The sequence below is a fragment of the Melospiza georgiana genome, chromosome 4, assembly GCF_028018845.1.
Source record: "Melospiza georgiana isolate bMelGeo1 chromosome 4, bMelGeo1.pri, whole genome shotgun sequence".
NCBI lineage: Eukaryota > Metazoa > Chordata > Aves > Passeriformes > Passerellidae > Melospiza > Melospiza georgiana.
Genome location: NC_080433.1, coordinates 2,181,610 through 2,199,687, shown reverse-complemented (window position 1 = coordinate 2,199,687; position 18,078 = coordinate 2,181,610). Strand labels below are relative to the sequence as shown.

The following is an 18,078-nucleotide window of genomic DNA, read 5'->3' as shown; positions in this document are numbered from 1 at the left end:
CTGGTGCCATGGAAGAGTTTTATATTTTGGAATTAAGTGGAAATAAGAGAGCTGGGTTTGTTTGGGATCCTGTAGAGATGAAACCTATTTAAATTTACCTGTAAAAACTCAGACCATCCTGGGTTTTTATAGGTAAATTTAAATTTTAGCTCGGCTTGAAATTCTCTTTTGAGAAGTGAAATCTCTCTCATTTCCTGTGAGGTTTCTGTTAATTGTTAATGATTGGCAAATCTGATTTCTTAAGGTGAAAGACTGTTGAGGAAGAGACACCTTGTTTTTTGTTAATTTTATTAATTTTTTTTTTGGTTAATTTTATTAATTCTATATATACCTGGAATATGTTCTGATGATTCCAAAAAGCATGGAAATCATGGGATTTGTGTGTCTGAAAGGTCTGGGGCCACACAAGGAGGATCTGAGGGTATTTGGTTTGTCCAGATTGAGTTTGATAGAATACTGATAAGTTCTTTATGCAAAAAGATTTGGGTTTTTATTCTTAGATCACTTTTCACCTCTCTCTGTAATTTTTTCCTATTTTTTTCCTTAAATTTAAGATTTTTTAAAAATATTTAAGAATTTTTTTTATATTTAAGACTATTTTTAAATTTATTTTTTTTCCTTAAATACTGCTTTTATTCTTTTTTTAATAAACTTTAAGCTAGTTTTAAACACATTAGAACATGGAATTTCCCTTAAAAACACTTTATTTTTTTTTCCATCATTATCAATCACTTGCTCTCACTCTTTCCTGCTGTAATTTGCATTTTTAGGGCAGTTTCTTGCATGAAGTTTTAGTACCTAAAGCTGATTTACATGGCCATGTGCTTGACCCCAGCTCTCCTCAGAGCATCACCAGGGGGCTCTTGGCTCTGCTCATAACAACCCTTCATTTCAGCTGGAAAAAGCTTCTATGATAACAAATTTAATAAAAAAATCAGGTGGAGCAGAGTTTGAATACAGAGGATGCTTTTCCAGCAATCACTGAGCTGTCCAGGAATTCTTTTTAAAATCTGGGATGTAGAAGAGAATTTTATCCCCAATAAAACATTGCAGCAACACCATGAAAAAATTGTTGAAGGGTTATGGGACACTGTAAAATAATCCAGATTGAATAAATCTGGAGAAATAAATCTGACTGAACTGCTTTGAAAATGCAGCTTTAAAGCTGGCGGAAAGGTGTAATAAATTCAGTTTTCACTGAAGCATTTTTGAAACATTTGGGATGAAAATGGAAATGAGAAGTGAAAGGAAAAAGTCTTGGATAATTCTGCCATTTCAGCGAAGTCATTTGTCCATGCTGGTGGAGAAATCGCAGAATTTGTGTTCAGGTCCAAGTGAGCAGTTGGATAAACCTCTTGTTTTTAGCCCCTCTCTTCCTCGAGCTCCACTTTTGGTTCCAGCACTTTGTTGCTAGAAAGACATTGATGAATTACAGGAGTGGAGGAGGAAGGGGAATGATTGATGGGTGACTGAGGCAAATGCAAAAGAATTAAATTTCTCTAGCTGGAGGAAAGGACAGCAAGTGAGGAACATAATTTTATAAATATTTAAAAGTTGGCAGAGGGAAAAGAGTGTTTGGTCATTGCCATTGGAGCACTTCAGAGAAATTAAAGCTGTTTGTCCTTTGTGTTAAGGTGTTTCAGCCAGGTTTGTCCAACATAACACTTCTATTTTATTTGTATATTTTTTTCTCTCCTTCCCCCCTCAGATCAGTTTGCTTGTCCCAGGATGAGCTGTTTTCCTGCAATCTGAGCACTTTTATTGTGTGTGTGTGTGGCTCAGAATCTTCCAAAGTGATTTTCCAACCCTCTCAGCTTCAGTCATCTGTGTGAGTCCCCCCCTTTTTGTGCTTCATTTGCTCACAAATCCTTTCATGCCATGGAGGGGAGTCACTTCAGCTCTTCCCAAAATATTGCAAAGAAAAATAATCATAATTTACAGCTCTTTCTTTGCTTTTTTGCTTGTTGAGTCTTCCAAGATTTTAAAGGGTGAACAAAACTGGGAGCAATTTCTTCCCTCACCTGAATATCCACCCAGTGCTGTCCATCAGCTCCTCACTAATCCTCATCCCCTGGGTTCCTTTGCCCCTTTTCCTGTTTTTAGGAATATCAGCAATTTTCAGGAACATCATCACTGATCTCTGGTTCTTTTCCTGTTTTCCATAATTTTACCTGAAGACTCTGCTTTAGGATCACCAGGGTGGTTTTAAAGTTTAGGATCATCTTAATAATTCCTATTCACTGATTTGTTTTGATGCTTCCTCACACTGTGCTGTGGCAATTTGGTACCAGACAATTCCCAACCCCTGAATTTATTATTTTTTTTAAGTTTTCCATATATCCCATTATTTGGCTGGCCCATCCTCAAAGGCCATCACTTTTCAGCTTCATCCTGATTCACCTTGCAACCAAAACACTGCAACAAATCTACAGATGAAACACAGCCTTGATAAAACTTGATAGCCTTGCTAAAACTTGTGTCAAGGTTGGAATGAAAAGATATTAAATCCAAAAGATATATCCAAAAGGTACTGGAATTGAAAACCATTATATCCAAAAGATATTGGAATTAAAACCACAGCCTTGATAAAACTTGTCAAGGTTGGAATTAAAGGATATAAATGCAATTTAAAGCAGGTTTAATCATGTGCTTGTTAAGTGTTGCCAGCAGTGGAGGGTTTGAGGGCTTCACAAGCTTTGGGTTTTTGGAATTCTGTGATTCCAACCATTCTGTGATTCCCTGCATTGTCCATCAAAAATGTGGGGATTTTTGCAGCCTTAAATTCAGGAGCTCCTTGCTTATTTCATTGCTAATAAACTTAGGAGTCACTTGGAGGTTTGAGGTGGGTAAAAATAGAGAACACAAACAAACCCTGCTGAAGTGAACATTTTCTCTCTGCTCTCCAGGTACAACTCATGGCAAACTGCTTTATTTATTCCCCTCCCTTTTCTCAAGTTGTTTTTTCCATGCCTTTTGCTCAGTCTGTCACACTGCTGTGCCAGGCACTGGGTGGCACAGGGATGGGGTGGCACAGGGATGGGGTGGCACAGGGATTTGGTGGCACCTGGGAGTGTTTCTTGCTGCTGTTCTCTCTCTCAGTGTTGGATTATGCTCTTTTCTGACCCGGAGATGGGGCAGCTGAGAGGTGTTTTAAAAACTTTCATTCCATTTTCAGTCTCATGTGAAGAGTGAGACAATACAGATGTTGTAATTCACCCCATCACACTCAGAAGCCAGCTATTTCTTAATTACAAGATATTATAAGTGTTTCTTGGTCTGTATTCTTGCTGTAAATGTTTTAGATGCCAATCACCTAAAATTACCCCTGGTGGGTGCCACTGCAATGCATCTTTCACAGTTCTGTTTCTCCAAAGAATCCACTCTTATTTTCAAGGCCACCCTTTGGAACTTGTTCCCAGTTCCATTTCTCTCTCAGCAATGTCTGTCCCATTCCAGGGCATTTCTAACTCAGCATTTCTCATCTCAAAGTTTGCATACAGGTGTGAGCTCTCTGTCAGGCTTTGAGAATTCTCTACAAATCCACTTCCCACATTTCCCCCTCTCTCTTGAAGGGAAAAAACTTCTTTGATGGCTTTGTTTATCAATTGTTGCGTACAGTGAAGTGCATAAAGCACTATTGTCACTGAAACAATTAATGTCATTATAACATTAAACTCAGTTTATTTAATAAGTTATTTTAGTTGTCCCATCTCTGGGTCACAAAAGGGCTCAATCCAACATCACAGCTCTTTGGTTCACAGGTTTGGGTGGGAAGGGACCTTAAATCCCACCCAGTGCCACCCCTGCCATGGCAGGTACACCTCCCACCATCCCAGGCTGCTCCAAGCCCTGTCCAACCTTTCCTTGGACATTTCCAGGGACCAGGGGCTGCTCTGGGAATTCTGTTCCAGGAATTTGTGGCTCTTGTGTCTCTCTGCCCCCTGCCAAGTCCCCAGAGCTGCAGGGTGAGGACATTCCTGTTTGCAGGCTCACTCCTTATCTCCTGCAAATGGAATTCAGTGACCTGCTTGTTTAGATCTGCCTACATTTATTTCAGCTGCTTTTTAGTCATTTTCCTTTCCTGTGCCTTGTGAAAGTGAGTCCCTTGTAAAAGCAGCAGATCAATTCTCCTTTTAAATGTCAGCAATGTTGTATTCACCAGCCAGGCAGCTGCAACCTTCTGGGTTGTTGCTTATATATTTACTCTTTTATTCTGAGGGTTCAGCTTTTTCCCTTTTGTCAGATTGTGTTTACGTACAACGTTTTTTTTTCTTTATCTCAAATATGACCCACAACATTCTTTTCTCTAAACCTTTCTCAGTTGTGCGTTCATGTTTTCATATCTGTTGTCCAAATTCAGAACAGACTGGCTTCCCAGCCAGAAAGGATTTGGTTTTCTTGTAAAATAATTAATAATTGAGGAAGAAATTCTTCCCTGTGAGGGTGGTGAGGCCCTGGCACAGGGTGCCCAGAGAAGCTTTGGATTCCTGATCCCTGAAGTGTCCAAGGCCAGGCTGGATGAGTTTGGAGCAACCTGGGACAGTGGAAAGTGTCCCTGCCCATGGGGACTAGGTGATCTTTAATGTCCCTTCCAACCAAAACCATTCCATGATTCCATGATTTTACAATTCTATCATTATTTTGGTTTTTTCCCCCTCTCTGAAAAAAAAAATAAATACACTTTACTCTTTATCTCTGCTCACTTCCAGGCCTGAGGGCTCAGCTTTTTCCCTTTTGTCAGATTGTGTTTATGTACAACTTCTTTTTAATCTCAAATTATGACCCACACCACATTGTTTTCTCTAAACCTTTCTCAGTTGTGTGTTCATGTTTTCATATCTGTTGTCCAAATTCAGAACAGATTGGTTTCCCAAACAGAAAGGATTTAGTTTTCTAGTAGAATAATTAATAATTGAGGAAGGAATTCCTTAATAATAATTAATAATTGAGGAAGGAATTCCTCCCTGTGAGGGTGGTGAGGCCCTGGCACAGCTTGCCCAGAGAAAATGTGAATTCCTGATCCCTGGAAGTGTCCAAGGCCAGGCTGGATGAGTTTGGAGCACCCTGGGACAGTGGAAAGTGTCCCTGCCCGTGGGGACTGGGTGATCTTTAATGTTCCTTCCAACCCAAACGATTTCATAATTCCATGATTTTATGATTCTATCATTATTTTGATGGAAAAAATTGAGATTTTTCTCTTTATCTCTGCTCACTTCAGGCCTGTAGGGGTTCAGCAGAACCCTGAGGGAATAAATAGATTTCACTGTAAGTGGATTGGGAAACTCTGGCTGAAGGCAGGAAAGAAAGAATTTTGACAAACACCTTGTTAACACTGAGGTTCTCATTTGTTGTAAAATGCTGAATTAAACCCTTCCAAATTTCCTCTTCCACTGAGCAAGTGTTTAGCTGTGTTTTCTTTTTAAGGCAATTAAGCCCTGCTCTAAACTGCCTGTGACCTTTAAACAAGCTGCCTAATGGTGCTGGTGCCATGGTTATTTTCTATAAACTTGCAATTTTTAGCTTCTACAAAGCACAGCTCTTTTTTCAGCCTTATTTCATCTCTGTTTCCTAAAGGGCCTTTGCTCATTGTAGGTACTAATAAGTAGAGAGAGATAAGGAGATTTGAACATCAGGAATTGCTATCAGATCATCTAAGCCAAATTCTCTGCTAATCCAGGCCAATATTTTAATTAGTGTTTGACTAAATTACACTTATTGTGTGTTTCAATGGGAGAGAGAGCTGAATTCAGGAATTAAAGGAGGTGCTGGTGGGCACTGCCTGTTCTTTTGGTACAGTTTACTCATTGTAAAGCAGGTTTTTTTTCCACAATGCTGGGATCCCCCTGCAGAAAAACTAACACAAATCACTTTATTTCCATTTAACTGAGCTGTGTGTGTAGGAAGGAGAGCCAGGAGTGACCATCAGCTGCTTTTTCTGGAGCCTGGAACCACTTCAGTCCTTCTGTACATCTCATTTCCAGGTTTCCTTGGGCTGCTTTTCCCTTATCAGTGTTAACTGGAGTCTTGCAGGATAACTCTTCTTCTCTCTATCCAATTCCACATCTTTTAGTGCTTTTGGATGGGAGGGTTAAAAACCAGGGAAAGCTGATTGGCATCTCTTGCATAATCCAAATTTTGGTGTGTTAGGAGATGAGTGGGGCCATTAAGTCAAAAAAGTTCCACCTAAAGTTCCATTGTTGATCTGCCTTTAGTGTATATTTAATTTTGTACATTTTTTATTGATGTTTTTGCTTCCTTTTGGTCACTTATGCTGTTCTGGGCTGGTTTATCCAGCACACAAAGGTTTTAATCTCATATTTTTTATTCTGGAATATAATCTTGGGTGCTGCTTTGTTGCCAGGACCTAAATCATCTTTCTGTAAGCCAAACTGCAGAAAGGAAAAATATTTGGTTTGGTTTTTAGCATAATATTTCTGTTTGTTGTCATCTAAACCAACCTTCGACTTCCATGAACATGAATATAATAAATGGTTGAATATTCAATTTTATTTTTTTAAAATGTCTTTGAGAGTTGTATTTTGGCCTTAATATTTTTGGTGAGCAATGAACTGGCAAGACGAAAACAGAGCTGAGTGGAAAGTTTAAATTCCCATTCTTTGTGTTTCAGAGAAAACTTTTCCTGGATGTCTTGGAATTTTTTTTTATGTCACTTCTCATTTCTTTTCTGGCTGCTTTTTCATCTCTCAGTTTCTCAGTATGACAAATGTTTAAAATGTGATAAATTGCTCCTGCTGCTCGCTCTGGTGGGATTTTTGGTCCACTCTCAGGGTAGTTGTAGCTTCCTTGGAGCAACTGGGGAGGATTCAAGTGCCTTTGGGATGGGCAAATTTGGGGAATAATCCCCACCTGTAAAAGGAAGAGGAGAGGAATTCACATTTCCATTTTTTTCCACATGGTCTGTGCTGAGCTCCTCCACTCCTGTGAGCTCTGCCACCTCCTCTGGGGAGAAGGAAATTGGGTTTTTCCTTAATTTTTGGGGTGAGTTTATGATGTGTGATGACCAAACTTCCCCAACTATTCCCAGATGGATACTGGGAAGGAAGAGGATGGACAGTGAGGAGATTAAAAATTAATTTTAAAAGTCTGGCTGTCCCATGGATATTGCAGTTTTTTCTGAGCCTGGAGGCCAGCAAAGGAATACTCTGGTGATGGATGTTCTTTCAGTAGGGTGCCTTTGGAATGGGGAAATTTGGGGAATAACACCAAAGGAAGAGGAGAGGAATTCACATTTCCACTTCTGCCTGAGTTTCCCATGCGGTCTCTGCTGAGCTCCTCCACTTGGGTGATCTCTGCCACCTCCTCTGGGGAGAAGGAAATTGAGGTTTTTCCATCATTTTTGGGGTGGTTTTATGATGTGTGATGGCCAAACTTTGCCAGCTATTCCCAGATGGATACTGGGAAGGAAGAAGATGGACAGTGTAGTGTGGCAAGTGAGGAGATTTAAAACTTAATATACAAAGCTTGGCTGTCCCATGGATATTCCAAGTTTTTCTGGGCTTGGAGGCCAGCAAAGGAATACTCTGGTGACGGATGTTCTTTCAGCAGAGTTAATATTTACTGGTACTGAGGGAGCAGCCCTTGGCTGGGCTGGCTGCTCACTGTATCTTTGCTTTTAATTTTTAATGTTTGGCTGACAGGTTTGTTCTGAACCCAGATCCTGAAGTGCAAGCAAATGTCTTATTTCACTGACAGCACCCTCAGTTAGCAGGGAATGGGTTTTTAAATTTTATTTTAAACCTCTGCATGCCAAACATGCTCTTTCCAGTTTCTTACAACATCAGCACTGAGAGTTTGGAAGCTGCAGAGGGATGCCATCATTTATTTATTAGGAACTGGAAATCTCTGTTAAATAGAAAACCAACTGGGAGGGGTGCACAGGGAGAGTGTTGCTTTTAGGCACTGATTTGTCTTTCCTGGTGGGTTTTGTCTGTGTTTGGGTTTTGTCCACGTTTATTTTTAGGAGGGAAAAGAAAATTAGGGAATTTCAGTGCCCATGGGATGTCAGCTGGTCGTTATTTCAGATATACAAATGGTGTAGCCACAGGACATAGCCCTTGTGCAGACTAAAGGATGAGGTCTCCTAAGCTTTTTCAGTCATGAGTTTAAACAAATTAAATTAAAGCCATTTTCTCCCCATTTGCTGAATTTGGAATAATGGGGTTTTTTTTTGGTGTTTCTGTAATGGAAAGAATAGCAACCATCAAACAGCATTGTCACTATCTTCTTCTAACACTTTTCTACTTAATAATCCTCTTATTTGGGGATAAACCGTGCTTTGATTTTTATTTAAGAACTGTGTTTTCACTAACTTGTTTTGTACATACGCTTAATATTTGAAGGCTGCACATTAAATCTGAATCATTTGGATGTCAGACCCTTCTATATAATTTATTTGGGAACAGAAATAAAGAAATATTAAAATATTACTTCAAGATTTTCTGCTTTAGAAGAGTTTTAAGGCTAGAATAATCCTGGGGCTCACACATTCCCTAATCCAAGAGGAAAATTATTGTATTTGTGGGGTTCCCAGATGAAGGGAGGAATTGTGAAGGTGTTCACAGGGGTCCCAGGTTGAGGGAAGGGACAAGGATCTGACTCCATGTTTCAGAAGGCTGATTTATTATTTTATGATATATATTACATTAAAACTATACTAAAAGAATAGAAGAAAGGATTTCATCAGAAGGCTAGCTAAGAATAGAAAAAGAAAGAATGATAACAAAGGCTTGTGGCTCGGCTCTCTGTCCGAGCCAGCTGACTGTGATTGGCCATTAATTAGAAACAACCACATGAGACCAATCCCAGATGCACCTGTTGCATTCCACAGCAGCAGATAACCATTGTTTAAATTTTGTTCCTGAGGCCTCTCAGCTTCTCAGGAGGAAAAATCCTAAGGAAAGGATTTTTCATAAAAGATGTCTGCAACAAGGAGTGATGAATCTGACTCCATGCTCTCAGAAGGATAATTTATTATTTTATGATACTATATTATATTAAAAGATACTAAAGTAAACTATTCTAAAGAATACAGAAAGGATACAGACAGAAAGCTAAAAAGATAATAATGAATACTTGTGACTCCTTCCAGAGTCCTGACACAGCCTGACTGTGATTGGTTATTAATTAAAACAATTCCCATGAAACCAATGCACAATCACCTGTGGATAAACAATCTCCAATCACATCCCAAAGCAGCAAAACACAGGAAAAGTAAATCAGATAATATTGTTTTCCTTTTTCTCTGAGGCTTCTCAGCTTCCCAGGAGCAGAATCTGGGCAAAGGGATTTTTCCAGAAAATATGATTGTCACAGAAAATTGCAAAACTGAACGAATTGATGGCGAGAGTCGAATGAATGGATGTCTAAATTATGTCCCCTGTTTTCCCCCAGGTGTCAGCAGTGGATTCCCTGGAGGGTCCCCTCCTGCAGGTGGAGGGGCTGAGTGACCTGAGGCTGGAGCTGCACAGCAAGAAGATGAACCTGCACCTGGTGCTGATCGACGAGCTGCACCGGCACCTCTACATCCGCTCCACCAACCGCGTGGGGCAGCGCGGCCGCGACAGAGCGCGCCTTGGGTGCGACAGCCCGGCCCTCCCCAGCACCCCTGACACCCCAAACTGCATCTCTGCCATGTGTCTGGGTTTGGAAAGCCAGGTGTCTGCTGAGGGAGCCAGGAGCCTCACCTGAAATGGGAAATCTAAACCCCCTCCCTCCAAATCGTTATAATTCTGAAGTTAAGGGGCTCTCAGGCAAAGATATGGGAGCAGGAATAACAGTTCTTTAATAGGAAAATTAAAATGCAAATATAATAGTACAAAAAGAACCTGACAGAGTCAGAAATTGCCTGACACCCTGTGGGTCAGGGTATTGGTGGCAATCTGTCTTGGTTTGAGCAGACAGGTGTCTGCTATGGAAGGCAGGAGCCTGTCCTGAAATGGAAAATGCAATCCCCCTCCCTCTGAATTATTATAAATTTGAAATTAAGGGCCTCTCAAGCAAAGACATGGGAGCAGGAATAACAGTTCTTTAATAGGGAAAATTAAAATAGAAATAGTACAAAAAACAATTGACAGAATCAGAAATTACCTGACACCCTGTGGGTCAGGGTACTGATGGCAATCTGTCTTGGTTTGAAAAGCCAAGTGTCTGCTGAGGAAGGCAGGACCCTCCTCTAAAATGGAGAATGTAAACCCCCTCCCTCTGAATTATTATAATTTTTGGAATTAAGAGGCTCTCAGGCAAACATATGGGCATAGGAATAAGTTTTTTATTAGGGAAAAACAAATTAAAAGAAAATATAAAAATATGGATGCAGTAGTACACTGCCAGAGTCAGAATAGGAGCTGACACCCTGTGGGTCAGGGTGGTGGCACAGTCCCATTCCATGGTGGCTCAGTCCTCCTGTATCAAATTTAGAGGGAATCCCCATTGAGGGGAGAGGATGATAAGGAGGATTCCATGGATATCAGAAGGCTAATTAATTATTTTATTATTTTATATTATATTACATTACATGTAAACTGAATCTGCCAAGCACTCAACTCTGCACACACTGCACAGAATCTTGTGACTGTCACCCAGCAGTCCTGACACACACACACACACCTGGCCCTGATAGGCCAAGGAAACAAAACACCATCACTGTGGGTAAATAATCTCCATATTGCATTCTACTTTGGCACAAACACAGGCACAGCAAATGAGATAAGAATGTTCTTGGGAAGAATTGTGCCTTGCTTTTATCTGTGAAGAGAAATGTGGTGACACCCCTGCAGTGCCAGCTGTGGCTCTGCTGCAGCAGGGATCCTGCACAAGGGGGGAGTTTTCCTCTGCAGCTCCAGGGCTGCTGCAGATGGGCCTGGGCTCCCTCTGGCCATGCAGGGCAGCAGAAAGCTGCTCCTCTGGCAATGCAGGGGGCAAAGGCTGCTGTGCTGTGCCAGGCTCAGATTGGATCCAGGCAGGAATGCTTGGCTCCTCCCCTGGGCGGAGCATCTCCCCATGGGATGCTGGGATTGGATCAGCCCTGCAGGGACACTCAGTGGCCATGGACAGCAGAGATCTGCTGCAGGGAGGGTTGGCTGGGGGAGAGATAAAGAAACAACTGCCCCATGGACAGAGAGAACTGCCCCACCTCTGGCAGATGGGGACAGAACACACACCCCATTTCCAACCCAAGACACATGCAAATCCCTCAGCTCTGTGGCTCTGGAGAGCAGAAAATTCAGATTTGTTGGTGCACCTCCAAGCTTGTTTGCATTCTTTCACTTTTCTCAGCGCTTCTCTTTTTTGGTTGGGGTTTTGCTGCTTCCGACAGCTCCTCTGTGCATTCTCTCCCTTTCCTGATCTTATCCCTCTCCTACAAATGTCATGTTCATGAGGCTCAGGTCAGGGAAAAGCTGCTCATTTTTTAGGAAATATCCACAATTTAAAAGCCTCCCCACCAATGTGATGAGATGGAGGCCACAATACTCAGTGTCTGAGCTGAAATGTGTTGGTTTCAATGTGTTCCAAGGTGTTTTAAAGGTGTTGGAATCTCTTACCTGTTTGGTGCCTGTTGTCAGTGAAAATTTAATTAATATAGGCTATTTTTCCCTGAATTTCCTAATTCTGAGTTGTTTCAGGGAAGGAAGAAAGTGGCTGGAAAAGAGAGAGGCAGTTTTGGGAGATCATTTTTGCACAGTAGGAGAGGTGGGAAACCAAAGGGGAGCCAGCACTTGATAGAGATACAAAGAAAAGATAAATCAACATTTTATTATGAGAATGAATAAAAATCTGCATGCCAAAAATACAAGGCAAGATAGCCAGTTGCATTAAATGAATTCATGAAAGAAATGATTGGTTGAATTTGAAATTTCTAGGAAGGAGGGTTGCTACCAAGTCATCAGTCTCTTCCTTACTCATCTTAATTAAAAACAGCCACAAAGCTTTGGTGCACCCAAACTGCTAATTAACTGTATTTTGTGGTTGCTACAGGCACTTTTCTCTTACTCTGGATTCTCTTTTTTTCACTTTCCCTGATGCACATTTTGAATATTTGATAACACCAGCTCTTGAAGCAAGAGTGCCTTGTTGCTTTGGGTGGTTCCTCTGCAGGATACCATGCCTAACCTTTGTTTTTTCACATTTCCATGAGCATTTTCACCTCTAAGTAATCATCCTGAGCTCCATTGTAGGAGCCTTCCAAATTTCTTTCTCTTAGAAATGATTTCTTGCCTGTGTCCCCCTGCCACATCCAGCAGCTGGGACACTGTGGCACATTTTTGGCAACTAATACAATGTGAATTTTTAAATCTTTTAATTTTTGAGTCAGAAGGTTCATTTGGGAAGGGATGTTCACAGGTGGCTCAAAACAGGAATGTGAAGGGCAGGAAAAAAGGGTGGAGGTTTCTGGAGGGAATAAAGAAGTTTGGAGGATTAGAAGCTGACAGAAGGCCTGGAAATGGGAACATCTGTTAGGCTTAATCTGTTTCTTAGGCTTAAAATGTAAGGAATATGTGGATATTTGTTGTAAATAAATATTATAAATAATAATCAACTGTTTGCTTTAATTCTTTCCCCTCCCACAGGTCCCTTGTGAAAGACTCCTCTCCTGTGCCTCTGATGGATGTCACCAATTTATCCACACCTCGGAAATTCCTTGAGACTTCCCAGTTCAGTACTCCTGGAAGCTCCAGCAGTGAGTATTTAAGTATTTATGTTCATTTATAGATTTTCAGCTGATTTGCTGGAGCAGGAGGAGACAAATCATCCCCTCATGGCTCAGGGGAGACAAAAACCTTTGAGGTGATTTTGTCGCAGAACGAGTGGGTGCTGTGTCCAGGGGCAAAACTTGGCTTTTTGTCCTCATGGAAAATCATCTTTTCCCTCTCCAGCTTCTTAAACACACTCAGTTTCCTGTGCCCGTTCTCACCTTGATGGTGTTCTTGATCTCTTGAGCAGCAGAGATTTGCAGTGGGTTCATTCTTGTGTGCTTTCCTCAGCATTATTTACTGCAGGCAGCCAGGTTGGTGGAGATATTACTGAAATTTTTTTATTGTGTGGGAGCCAAAAGGTCAAATCTGTTCCTTGTGGGAGCTTTGTAACTTTGACTAAAGGTCTGGCTGTACACAGGAATAATCTGGGGCTGATCTTTTATTCCTGTTACTGAAACAAACAGCAAGGAAAACTCTTTTTCACTGGGGGCTTTTGTCTGAGCTTTTGGAAGGGCTGCAGAGAGGGGAAATTAATCTTTGTATTGTTTCAGGAGATTAATAAGTGGGGTTGTCCTTGATGAATAATACAGAAGTGACCTCCAGTCTCTTCCCCTTTTCAAACCTGACTGTTTCAGTATTCCTCAAATGCAGAGAATATTTCCTTCTCTTTTCAGCCTTATTAATTCTTTTGTCCTTTTGTTTCTAGTTTTGTCACACTTGCCTCTCAGATTGTTCTGTCTGATTATTCTTATCTTCTGCTCCTGGAGGGGTTTTGTTCATCAGCTCTGCTCCTGCCAGGCTGGTTCTTGGAGCCTGGGGCTGTTTTTCTGTGTCCTGCAGGTTTGGGAGGAGTCACAAACTTCCAGAGCTGGAAACTGCACAAAATATGGAAGAGAAAATGAAAATACATGAAAATTGAAAATATGAAAACTCTGAGGGAGAAACTCAAGATTTCCTGTTCTTCTCTGTGATCAGTGGGAAGTTCAGTTCAGTTTTCTTGCAAAAGACCACAGGATTTTGAGGAACTGAGGAAATAAACCTCAAAAACCTGAATCCCAGCCTCACTGGAAATAGGATTGTTTGGGTTGGAAGGGATCTAAAAGACCATCTAGTTCCAACCCCTTTAAATGTTAAAATACTCATTTTTCAGTGATATTGATAGTGTCTGCTACTTTCTCCCATTAAAATATTGCTCTTCTGTATAGTAATAAAACCCAAAAGGTCTGAAATTATGGAGCTGATGGGGATCTCCCACCTCACAGCTGAGGAACTTGGAGCCTGGGGCTGTTTTTCTGTGTCCTGCAGGTTTGGGAGGAGTCACAAACTTCCAGAGCTGCAAACTGCAGCCTGCTTACTCAAAGTCTGGAAGAGAAAATGAAAATACATGGAAATTGAAAATATGAAAATTCTGAGGGAAAAAGTTAAGAATTCCTGTTCTGCTCTATGATCAGTGGGAAGTTCAGTTTTCTTGCAAAAGATCTCAGGATTTTGAGGAACTGTTCACAAAGACCTGAATCCCAACCTCACTGGAAATAGGATTGTTTGGGTTGGAAGGGATCTAAAAGACCATCTAGTTCCAACCCCTTTAAATGTTAAAATACTCATTTTTCAGTGATATTGATAGTGTCTGCTACTTTCTCCCATTAAAATATTGCTCTTCTGTATAGTAATAAAACCCAAAAGGTCTGAAATTATGGAGCTGATGGGGATCTCTCACCTCGCAGCTGGGGAACAGAGCAGGAGATGCCCCTCCTGATCTTTTTATTTAGCAGATCTCTTCTTGCTCTTCTCACCCAGTGCACCAGAAAATCTTTTCCTTGGCTCCTCCTTGTGCTCTGCATCACTCACTGAAGTGCTGGGCAAGTGTCCCTCAGCCTGGCAAAGATGTGGATTTTAAGAGAAAACATTTGATCTGCATAAAACGTGCATATGGTTCTGCTTCAAGTGCACAATGTACTTATGTAGATTTTTCCCCCCTGTAATTTTATTTAAAAGTAGCCTTTTCCAGGACTGCACAACTAGCAGAGAATTTTAAACTTATGCCTATGCATAACAAAAGCTGTTTCTGCCTGTAGTCACTTAAGTTCTTTGGCTTTTTAATTGATGAAACAAAGTGTCTGTGCATATTAATGGGTGCCATTCTAAAGCACTGACTCATTCATCCCATCCCAGCAAAGATGCCAAAATTTGGAGTCCTTCCTGCTCTCCCTTCCCAGAGGAGATGTTACCTTGTGCTGTAGAATCTTTATAAGGAAATTAAAGCTGTTCCTGCTGCACGTAAAACAAACAAATCCTTTGGAAATGCTCACCTGAGGATTGGAGATGTGGCAGCTCACCAGTAACACTTTCCCTTCATGCCAGTTCACAGAAATGAATTTATAATTCTCTGCTTGAACTTTCTGTGCTCTGAAGGGTATTTAGGAAGGTTCCTGCTTTGCCAGGCTCTTCCTGGAACTCTAAAAGGTGCTCACAAACCCAAGGGTGCCTTTTCCTGGGAAATATGGGACAATACTTCTTAGAAATCCAGCAGAAGATGAGCTGATAGTGACAATAAATACTGTTGAATTGCTAATTAATTGCTATTTATTTATTTATATTTATTTATAATGGTTTTTGGAGCAAAAAGAGTTTGTATGGGCAGGCAGTGTGGTGGTTCTAAGGCGAGGTCTAGGAACTGCTCCTGGTTCTCTTTATTCAAGAACCAGAGACTTCTCCACATGTGGAGACCTCCAGAGCTGCTCCTGCAGAATCTCTGCAGGAACCAGAGCTTGGAATATCCAATTTTCAAGGTGAATCTAAAAAATGCCATTGTGCCAGTTTGTTGTCACAGGTGCCTCTACTCCAAACGTGCTCAAAAGATTTCTTCTCTTCTTATGGCCTGGGTAAATTGCCTTTATCATTTTTTTCTTAGAATTGAATGATCTGGGGAAGTGTTTGAGGAAAGAAAGGGAAAATCAAGGAGATTTTAGATCCATGTGGTGAAAGCCAGGACAGTAACACATAATTGCTCTTTTTTGTGTAATTTCATGAGTTGGTCCTGTGTGTGGCCCCAACATCAAATACCTGGCTACAGTCCACTTATTTTTTTATTTGGAGACTTAATTTTGATGCTTGTATAGATGCTTGGGTTTTCTTCTGGGTTTGGTAGTGATGCAGAGCAGAAAATTCCCAAAATCTTCCAAGGACCCATTTCTACAGGAACTGCCCATTTGTAGCTCCATGAACATGTCAGAACAAGGATTCAGCAGCAGGAATTAGCAGGTGATGGTCCTTCAAATCTGAAATTGTGCCTTTGGGCCACCAGGAACTCGTGTGCTTTTCTCTGGAAGGGCTGAAGGTACAAAGGATATCACCAGCAGGACATAAATCATGGAAAATAGTACATTACATTTTACAAGAGTCCCATAAAAGCTCGTGGATAATGAAACCTTCATAATGAGGAGCAGCAAATTTTGGCTGTTCACTGGAATGAAAAACAAGACCCAAGAGCCTTTTTTTCAGCTGCTTTGCTTAAATGAGCTCCCAAAGTTGGCTTTTTAGGGATCAGACAGGAGCTGTTAAAGAGCTCTTTGCAGCAGGGTGGTTCCTTGGGAAATGGCAGTGCTGAGCAAATGAATCCCAGGTGGAACAGAGGTTTTTGTAGGGCATCATCAGAGCTGGGATCAGTAAATTCTGTAACTCTGGTCATTGTTCAGCTATTAGGGGTTTAACCCACAGCTCAACTTTTGCCTGCTTGAACATAGAGTTGAGCATTTTCAGATGAAAAATGGTTTGGTGATGAAAAATTTGAGGAAGTGGCTGGAATTTTATTAGAGGATGTGGCAATACCATCATTCCTTCAAGCTGTTGTCTTATAAGGCTTTTGATGAGATGCATTTAAATGTTCTGCTTCACAAGAGGTTTGTTAGGACAAGAGGAGCAGCCCAGTCAGAGTGGGTTCAGGAAAGGCAAGGATTTTCTCCTGGGAAGCTGAGGAACCTCAGAGAAAAAGGAAAACAATATTATCTCATTTGCTTCTGCTGTGTTTTGCTGCTTTGGAATGTGGTTGGAGATTGTTTATCCAACAGGTGATTGTTCCATTGGTTTCATGTGAGTTGTTTTCACTCTTTGGCCAATCAGTACTGTGTCAGGACTCTGGAGAGTCACAAGTTTTCATTATTATCTTTTTAGCCTTCTGTCTGTATCCCTTCTGCATTCTTTAGTATAGTTTAGTATAGCATTCTTTATATGATATAGTATCATAAAATAATAAATTATCCTTCTGAGAACATGGAGTCAAATTCATCATTCCTGCCGTCACTGGGACATTTCCCAGCAAATCCAATAAGGAGGGGACAGGAGGAGCTTGTTCCTGGGCCAGAGCTTTGTGATCAAACAGCCCCTTAATGACATTAAATGGCAGAGGAGGATGTTTGAAGTGTAAAAGACAGGAGAAAAGGACAGCACAGTTACCCAGGGTTGGGATCTTGTCAGATCTCACAGATGAATGGGCCCCCAAAGCTGCCCAGGGCTGCTGTTTAATGGGACAATGTGCAGGGAACACACTGAACAGTGTATTTTCAGTGTTCCCACTGTTTTATCAAACCCCCAGATCTGACAGAGCCTCCAGAGCCGTGTGCAGCTCCCAGATATCGAATTGCTCACTTTGCTCTTGTTTGTGAGAGATGTAAATCAATGTCCTGACTATTTGAGGATGCTGGAAATTGGTTTGCTCTTTGGAAAATAGAAGAGTTTGTCTCAGTGTGCTGGCAGAGTTCTCAGCAAGATTGCTGCTTTTACTCCTCCTAAATGCTGTCCTCACATTTGGCTACAGCTCCATTTCCTCCCCCTTGGGTGTTCATTGTGTGATATTAAGAATAATTTACAAGCTGCTTACAGAGGGGGTGCAGCCTCATGACAAGACCTCTCCTCTGAGGGGATGGGGAGTATCTGCATTGAACTCAGAGAAACAAAAAAATAATAGTCTAAACCTTTCTTTCTGTAGCATTTCCAGTGTTTTTTCACAGTTCTGGTTCCAAAGAGCTCATTTTCTGTGTCTGTGCCTCAGTTCTGCTGTGGGTTTTGGAGAATAACAAATAACAATAACAGAGTGGGCAGAGACCAGGCCTGCAGCCACAAAGTCCTTGGCAGCTCTGTGGGGTGAAAGGTCTGAGATGGAGCTGAGCTTTGAGCAGGAGCAGTTCTGCATCCAGTTGTTAAATTCCAATTGGTGTCTTTATTTTATCTTTGCTTTTTTTCATGTTTGTTTTTTTCTTTAATTACTGCATTCTGGGTGTTTCTAGTTGCTTGTCCTCTAACTTGTTCACATTTAATTGAAAGAGGAGTGTGTGAGAGAGAAAAAAAACCAGTTTTTGATCTTCTGGTG

General features: G+C 41.1%; 1 protein-coding gene across 1 annotated transcript in view; it reads left to right on the top strand.

Annotated features, from left to right (window-relative positions):
• Positions 1 to 18,078, top strand: part of EXOC4 (exocyst complex component 4) — a 356,413-nt gene that overhangs the window by 37,261 nt on the left and 301,074 nt on the right. The window contains exons 4-5 of the mRNA XM_058023506.1: positions 9,412 to 9,596; positions 12,588 to 12,697. Of these exons, the coding sequence (XP_057879489.1) occupies positions 9,412 to 9,596; positions 12,588 to 12,697 (295 nt within the window). The remainder of the gene's footprint in view (positions 1 to 9,411; positions 9,597 to 12,587; positions 12,698 to 18,078) is intronic.